We start from the raw sequence: 7,347 nt of genomic DNA, 5'->3' as shown, positions 1-7,347 counted from the left end.
ATCACACATATCAACCGCAATAGTTGTATCACAACGCATACACAGCAATATTATATATCTGGCGCACATGTCATTCGTAATTAGTTTTCACTAACGTTTCTCAACCATGTTAAAACTTTTATAAAATTTCTATATTTTAATTATTTTACTAAACATTTTATTTAAATTACATTATTTTATTTATATAATCTACATAAACTTTAGTTATTATGATATTTACAACAAGGTTAATTTATTTCACAATTTAATACATATTTTATTTTCTATATTTTCACATTTTACATTAGGCATTTACTTTAATTAAATTATATGTTTAAACAATATTTAGGCTCTGAAGATGGCATTACGCCGAAACAGCGCTGTTAGCTTTATTCCAGTTTTAGATAAATATGAACTCAAACACTTCCGCCTCGTTGAATGTCTTATAAAGAAGTTAATTAATGCAAAATGGGCAAACAATTTCAATGAAATTTGCATATATATATATATATATATATATATATATATATATAGATTTTATGTATAGACATTTATCATTAACAATCTGTGTCTTCATCCAACTGTATTTTATTTTACTTCATTTATTTATTTTATTATTTTTAAAATACAATGAAAGCTTTTCATTTGCTGGAGGCATAGGAACGTCAGTTCGCGTCTCTATTTTCTGTTTATGTTATATTATGTTATAGCTTCAGTTCTCGCTATATCCACAACACCGTGTTGTAGCTTCCAACGATAGTCAAGAGTTCGTTTATCCGTAGGTTCAAGATCTCCGATAGATGAACACAACAACTTTAAAACGCAAACTACGTTAAACGTTTATTTAATACCAGCAGTAATAGAAACAATAACTTAATCCTAATAACTACACAAAATCACATTAATCACATTTACGCCGTGTTATTATCGTTATTCTCTCGTCGCTCTTCGTTATTTCGTGCACTTCTTTCTCTATTCTTTCTCCATTCTCTCGTTCCTTTCCCTCCTTATTTTGTTGGTGATGCCGCGTCACGTGACTTTCCAATCGTTCACGCCTTTTTGCTAGTAAGTGCATCACATGACTTTTACAACTGTTTTCATTGGCTCCGCCTTTTCATTAAATTATCAAGCGCTTCACTTTAATTTCTAATTACCAATTCTTATCTTGCCTTCACGTCTGTAAGAGTATTAATTAAAATATTAAAATGTTTAAAAACATTTGGCAAGTTATTTTTGAGATTTTTTTTGTATTTATCAACTTTTTATAGTTTGGATTTAGTAAAGTTGATTTCATGGCACGCTGCTAATTCCAATATTTCAATTGTATCTCCGCAGACAATTATTATATCTGGCTTGAGCGAGTTGAATAGATGTGACACAGGTCGAATTGATTCATCTTCAGTATTAGCGAAAACAACTACATCGGATTTAATACATGATTTGATGTTATTAAAAATTATTGAGAGAATTTTGTTGTGGCGATTTAAATATCTTGCAAGCTCCGATGGCGAGCCACAGCACGACACTACATGTTTGTTTGTCTGTTTTTCTGTGCAAAGGGAACATGATGGATTAATCGTTTTTTCCACCTAAATAGATTTACGATTGTCGGCAACTGCTGGATGATATATTTCCTCGTAAATTTATATAGGACCTCTGGTAGGTGTTTTGTTGTGTTTGACCATCTTGAGATCTCTGAGTCCTGAATATGATTTTTATCTGATGATGATGATGATGATAATAATAATAATAATAATAATAGCAACAACAGCAACAATAATAATAAATTGAATTAACTTCCCGCCTCACAATTTTGACGCTGTCGCTGCCACCTTGACAACTATCGTTCAAATTTAAAAAAAATTTCAAGTTTTTCGTTGTTAAAGTTTTTCATTAGAATTTCATGTTCCTTTTTCGAATTTATTTGTATATATTTTTAATAATATTAACACTATAATTTTAAATCAATAAATGCACTGACGATAATGGTTTAACGTCGAAATAGATCTATTTGCAATAACAACAGAAAAAAATTTAATAAGCGAGTTGGAAGTGTTGTTGTGATTTGTTGTTGGATGTTGATGAAGGTTTTTCAGATTTGATGAAAATGGCTTCTGCGATTCTTAAATTGTATTGCTGTTGATTGTTGTATAAAATTTTTGTGTTGTTATTTAGAAGGTTCCTGGTTATTGGGGTGTTGTGGACAGTTTCTAGATGGTTTTTTATTGCTCCGTCTTTTTTTTGCATAGTGAGTATATGCGATAGTGTTGTAGTAGTCAATAGTATCCCTATATGTAAAAGGATCTTAATTTTGGGTTAGTTGGTTCAATATTTTTATGGATTATCATATTATTATGATTTACAAAAGCTACAAAACATCTAACCTTTTAATTTTGAATAATTGTCTACCTCACAACACTTCTCTTTTGAAACGTAGTCATCTCGTATATAAATTTTTTTGTCCTCTTGACGACCGTGAGCGTCTTCAAACTTCCTATATAGGGATGACTACCACAACACTATCGCGTAAACTCACTATGCACAAACGTGACGGTGCAATAAAAAACCATATATAAATTGTCCACAATACCCAAATAACTGGGAACCTTCTAGATAATAACAACACAAAAAATTTAAAATACAATCAACAGCACTACAACCTAAGGATCGCAGTATTCATTTTTATCGAATCTGAAAAACCTTCCATCAACATCCAACGACGAATCACAACACTTCCAATTCGAAGAATAAGCAGCAATAACGTTAATCGGATCAGATGACGTGGCTGAATCAGATAGCAAATTATCCACCATTTTGTATTCTACCGCAGTTTTACGCCAAAGACAACGTATTTCATTATTTGAGTTTGTCTTGAAATAGTTGCGGAGTTTTAATCTCATTCTCACGCTGTGTCCTTGAGTGAAACAATATTGTGACCACCAAACTTTAAAGGTAGACCCAGTATCTCAGACACACAGCCACTAATTGGTATTGATAGCCAACTTCTGGCAACTTCAACAACTAGATTGTCCAAATTGTTGGCAATCCACGTCAGTGAAAAACTATAACTTCGTAGTTTGAACTTCAATTGTGATGGAATGAATCTTTTTAATATTTGTTGTTTCATTTGAGAAGAAACATCGAGTTCGGTCGTAACTTTCAACAGACGCGTTACTTTGGAAACAACCTCATCTTTTGCTTTTGTGTCTTTCAATTTTGAATCATAAATTTTTTCCAGGTATTTTAATCCGCAGCCCATTTCCACTGTTGGAATAGGCATGTCATCTATTGTCAACCTGGGCAAAAATTGATCGTATAAGCCATCCTTTTACCTCATTCCAAACACACAACACTTATCGATTCTCATTTGCATACCAGACCATTTACACCAGGCTAGATTCAGATCAATTAACTTTTGTGCCCCATCCGAACTGTGTGAAATAATCTCATCAGAGGTTGGGCCCCAAAAGTAGCCGCATTTTTAAATTCCTAACTTTCTAAGATCTTCATTAGAGGGTTGAAACATAGGTTAAACTTAGGAGAAAGCGGAGAACTTGGGTCACCTTGAAGCACCCTTTTTCTTACCGGTAACAACGGTGCGAGTCTTCCGTTAATTGAAACTGATATTGTATAGTTGGAGTATATTGATAAAATTAGATCACAAAATAACTTAGGTACATGGTGGTAGAGCAGAATTGAGTTGATGAGATGATGACTCACTTCTCCAAACGCATTTCGGAGATCCAGTAGCGCGATGATTATTGTGCGTTGATGTCTCTTTGCATCTTTCATCAAGTGAGTCAACATCTGGGTGTGTTTCGCCAGACCATCGGTTGTTGGGTAGAATCCTTTTTGTATGTTTGTATTAATGAGTTTGTTTTTATTGAGGAAATCGTATAGTCTATTTTTTAATGACGTTGATAGAATTTTGTAAAGTACTGGCTGCAACGTTATGGGGCGAAAATTGGCCGGATCGTTTGCATCACCTTTTTTATAAATTAAAATTGTTAGACCATTTTGCCAACACTTCGGAATTTTTGTTTCTTTCCAGCATCTGATTATTAATTTATGAAGATACGTGCAAAGTGTTGGACACCTCTTCAGCGCAATTGTTGAAATTTGGTCTAACGGACAGGGCGTTGCTTTGGCCTTGCATTTATTAACAATTGACGCAACTTCATTGTAGGATGGTAGTCCAATGTCACCAGCGAATGACGTTGGCGGTAGAGGAGGAATCCACTCCGGCAATTCAAAAGAAGTTTTATTATCCGCTATCAATCTTTTGTGGAAGAAGTTGCTGCCGTCGACTATACTTAACTGTGGAGGTGTATTTGGAGATGAGGAAAATGATGATTTGCATGACTTCCAGAAATTGTTATTGAATTTTGATGTAGTTGAGCCGCTAACATTTTTGTTGGTTGATTTTGAAGTTTGTGTTTTTAATCTAATTCGAATTAATCTACTTAGATTTGATATTTGACTGTTGCAGAGATTGTTGCTGTTTTTTGCCCTTAATTGTTTTAGCTCCTTATTTAACTGTCTAATAGAGTATTCCGTTTTTAAATTATTTGTTGTTTGAATTTTTACAAAGCCGTAATTTTTAGCAAAATAGGAGTAGATAATTTGCTGAAAGCTAGTAGCAAAGTTGTTGATGTTCATGTTATTTAAGCATTCTAATTCAACTTGTAAGAATGCGTTTGCCTCTATCCATTCAGCAGGTGTTTTTTGAAGTTTGACTCCCTTCAATGGCTGTGGGGTAGTCGTATGGGTTGCCTTGGGTTCAAAACCCGACTGATTTGGGTCTCGTGAAGCGGATTGTTTTTCTTCTTTCGGATCTTTAGCCTTGAGAAATTTACATGTTTTGCATGCCCTCTGGTGTATTGTTATCCCTTTTTTGCCCTTACAGGGCTTCCCACAGCAATAGGTCAACATATTATTAAGATTATTTGCAAAATTATCGTCAATATTTATTAAATTTGGCGAAATTTTAATGGTTGCCGAGTTGTTAACATTAGAAGTTATTATATTAGTTGCCTTTGTACACCTCCAGGAATGTCTATTTAGAGATGTACAATTTTTTGAACAATGCGGACAAATTGTTGTATTTATTAAATTTATTGAATTTAAAACCACAATTAAACTAATTAAATTATATAAAATATAGTTTTTGTTCAAATTAAAAATTAAAACGACAGCCATATTTATTAAAATTTGCGGAATTGATAAAACCAATTTTAAATATGAAACTTCGATAAAAAAAACACTATTATTGCATACAAACAGTAAGCTGATAAAAATACAACTCTCTTGTTCAACGTCTTGTACAATAATAATAATATAAAATATTATATAATAATAATAATAATAACAATAATAATAATAATAATAAATTGACCCGCGACAACCGAGCCCAGATAATATGGTTACTGGGATCGAAACTGTTACTTCATTTCAGTATTTGGGAGATATGCTGGATTGTACTGGAACAGCTGATGCCGCCGTTCGTGGACGCATACGTGTGGCGTGGGGCAGATGGCACCTCCTTGTCTCAGTACTGATGCGGCGCAGCATTCCTCTACCACTACGCTCAAAGCTATACAACACAGCTATACATTCTGTTCTGATGTATGGTGCAGACGTGGTCGATGACAACAAAACTCGAACAGCAGCTTCACCGAACTGACATGAAGATGATTCGTTGGATGCAGCATGTTGACCTAAGGGACCATATCCTGAACCGATCGGGACTGTGCACGTTGAAGTATGCATGTCGTCGTCATCGCTTACGATGGGTTAAGAAGCGAAAGGAAAACGATACAATAATTTCCGTTACTGAGCACCAGGTGCCTTGCACCCGCCCAAGAGGTCGTCCAAAAAAGTTCTGGACGCAGACCATACGAGAGGACTTGAAGGCACTTGGTCTCAAGGAGAAAGACGCAATGGACAGATCGGCTTGGAGACATTAGCTGATGAATGGAATAAAAAAGTCCGACCCATAACTGATGGAGACTATAAACAAGGATTGAATGGTAATAATAAATTGAGTTAATTTCGCGCTTCACAATTAGCCGCTGTTTTTGCCGCCTTGACAACTATCGTTTAAAAAATTTTCGTTGTTAAAATTTTTCATTAGAATTTCATGTTTCTTTTTCGAATTTATTTGTACGTATTTTTAATAATATTGAAACTATAATAATAATAATTACTAAATAAGGCATTGACGATGACGGTTTAACGTCGAAATAGATCTATCTGCAATAATTTTAATATAATGTTTGTTAATAAAAATAAAGCTTCAATTTTAAACAGACTCAATTTTGTTGATAAAAATTTTCAAAGACAAATTGAAAAATTCGAATATAAGTTGATAAGCACTAATAAATTGGTGGAACTTATTACAGATATATTGGAATATTTATAATTTTTATCGTATTATGCACATTATTTAAAAAAATCTTAAACTTCAAAATGAACAAATTGCAAATTATAGAATGGTTTTAATTTGTCAAGATTATAACGTCGTGATACAGTTTTGTGCTTTAATTGTTACATTGTCTTCCACTATACTTAAATTTTTATTCAATAGTTTACGGTTTTTCAGATTATTAATTTTATTAAATTATTTTGTATTCTTTCATTTTTTTCTCATGTTCATCATGCGGATCCCAAGGATTATGTCAATTTAATTATATTTATGATATATGTATTGATTACGTTGTCATAATTGTTTACTCTTGAAAGGTGAAGAACATTAAAAAAGAGGAAGAGTTATGGGAAGTGCAAAGAGTGGTCACCCAACTCAAAAGAAAAGTAAAATATATTTAATTACAATAATTCAAATTACGAAGAAAATAAAAATTATTATTTTAGCGATAATAATGTAATAGCAATTTCAAAACTAATTTATTTGAATGAGAATGGCACATTAATTATTTGTTCTGATCATTTAATTTTTATTTCCAAAATGCCACACGAATGTTTCTCCCAACAGTCAAAAGTTTCTTCAGACTATCAAGACTATCTTACATTTGACGTTCACCTTTACTTTTTTCAGTTATTTACAGACTGTGTTGAATTAATTAGGCTCATATTTCAACTTGAAATATATGTTATGCACTTTAGCACGGAGTGTCTGATATTGAAACAGAGAAACTGTACTCTCGAAAATATTTACTTGATGGTAGCATGTTTGTAAAAAAAATGGAATGGGGTCGTCATTAAACGATCATTAAACGAACATTAATATTAGGATTATGACAATAATTTTCTTGTTATTTAGCTGAAACATCACCGACAAATGGAAGTTGCTGAAGAAAACTCAAAAAATCAGTTGATCAAAAAGACAAGTTTTATAACTCACAAACAAGA

General features: G+C 32.8%; 2 protein-coding genes across 2 annotated transcripts in view; both read left to right on the top strand.

The window, feature by feature from the left end:
- HELRODRAFT_62288 (hypothetical protein) overlaps positions 1-6,804 on the top strand; it is a gene marked incomplete at both ends in the record, with an annotated part of 28,655 nt that extends 21,851 nt beyond the window's left edge. The window contains one exon of the mRNA XM_009010612.1: positions 6,721-6,804. Within this exon, the coding sequence (XP_009008860.1) occupies positions 6,721-6,804 (84 nt within the window). The remainder of the gene's footprint in view (positions 1-6,720) is intronic.
- Positions 6,805-6,943: 139 nt separating this feature from the next.
- Positions 6,944-7,347, top strand: part of HELRODRAFT_158584 (hypothetical protein) — a gene marked incomplete at both ends in the record, with an annotated part of 5,503 nt that continues 5,099 nt past the window's right edge. Inside the window, one exon of the mRNA XM_009010611.1 lies at positions 6,944-7,159. Coding sequence (XP_009008859.1) covers positions 6,944-7,159 — 216 coding nt within the window. The remainder of the gene's footprint in view (positions 7,160-7,347) is intronic.

This window comes from Helobdella robusta, assembly GCF_000326865.2.
Source record: "Helobdella robusta unplaced genomic scaffold HELROscaffold_1, whole genome shotgun sequence".
NCBI classification, from domain to species: domain Eukaryota; kingdom Metazoa; phylum Annelida; class Clitellata; order Rhynchobdellida; family Glossiphoniidae; genus Helobdella; species Helobdella robusta.
Note: the sequence above shows the minus strand (reverse complement) of the source record. Positions and strands in the feature narration are given on the sequence as shown.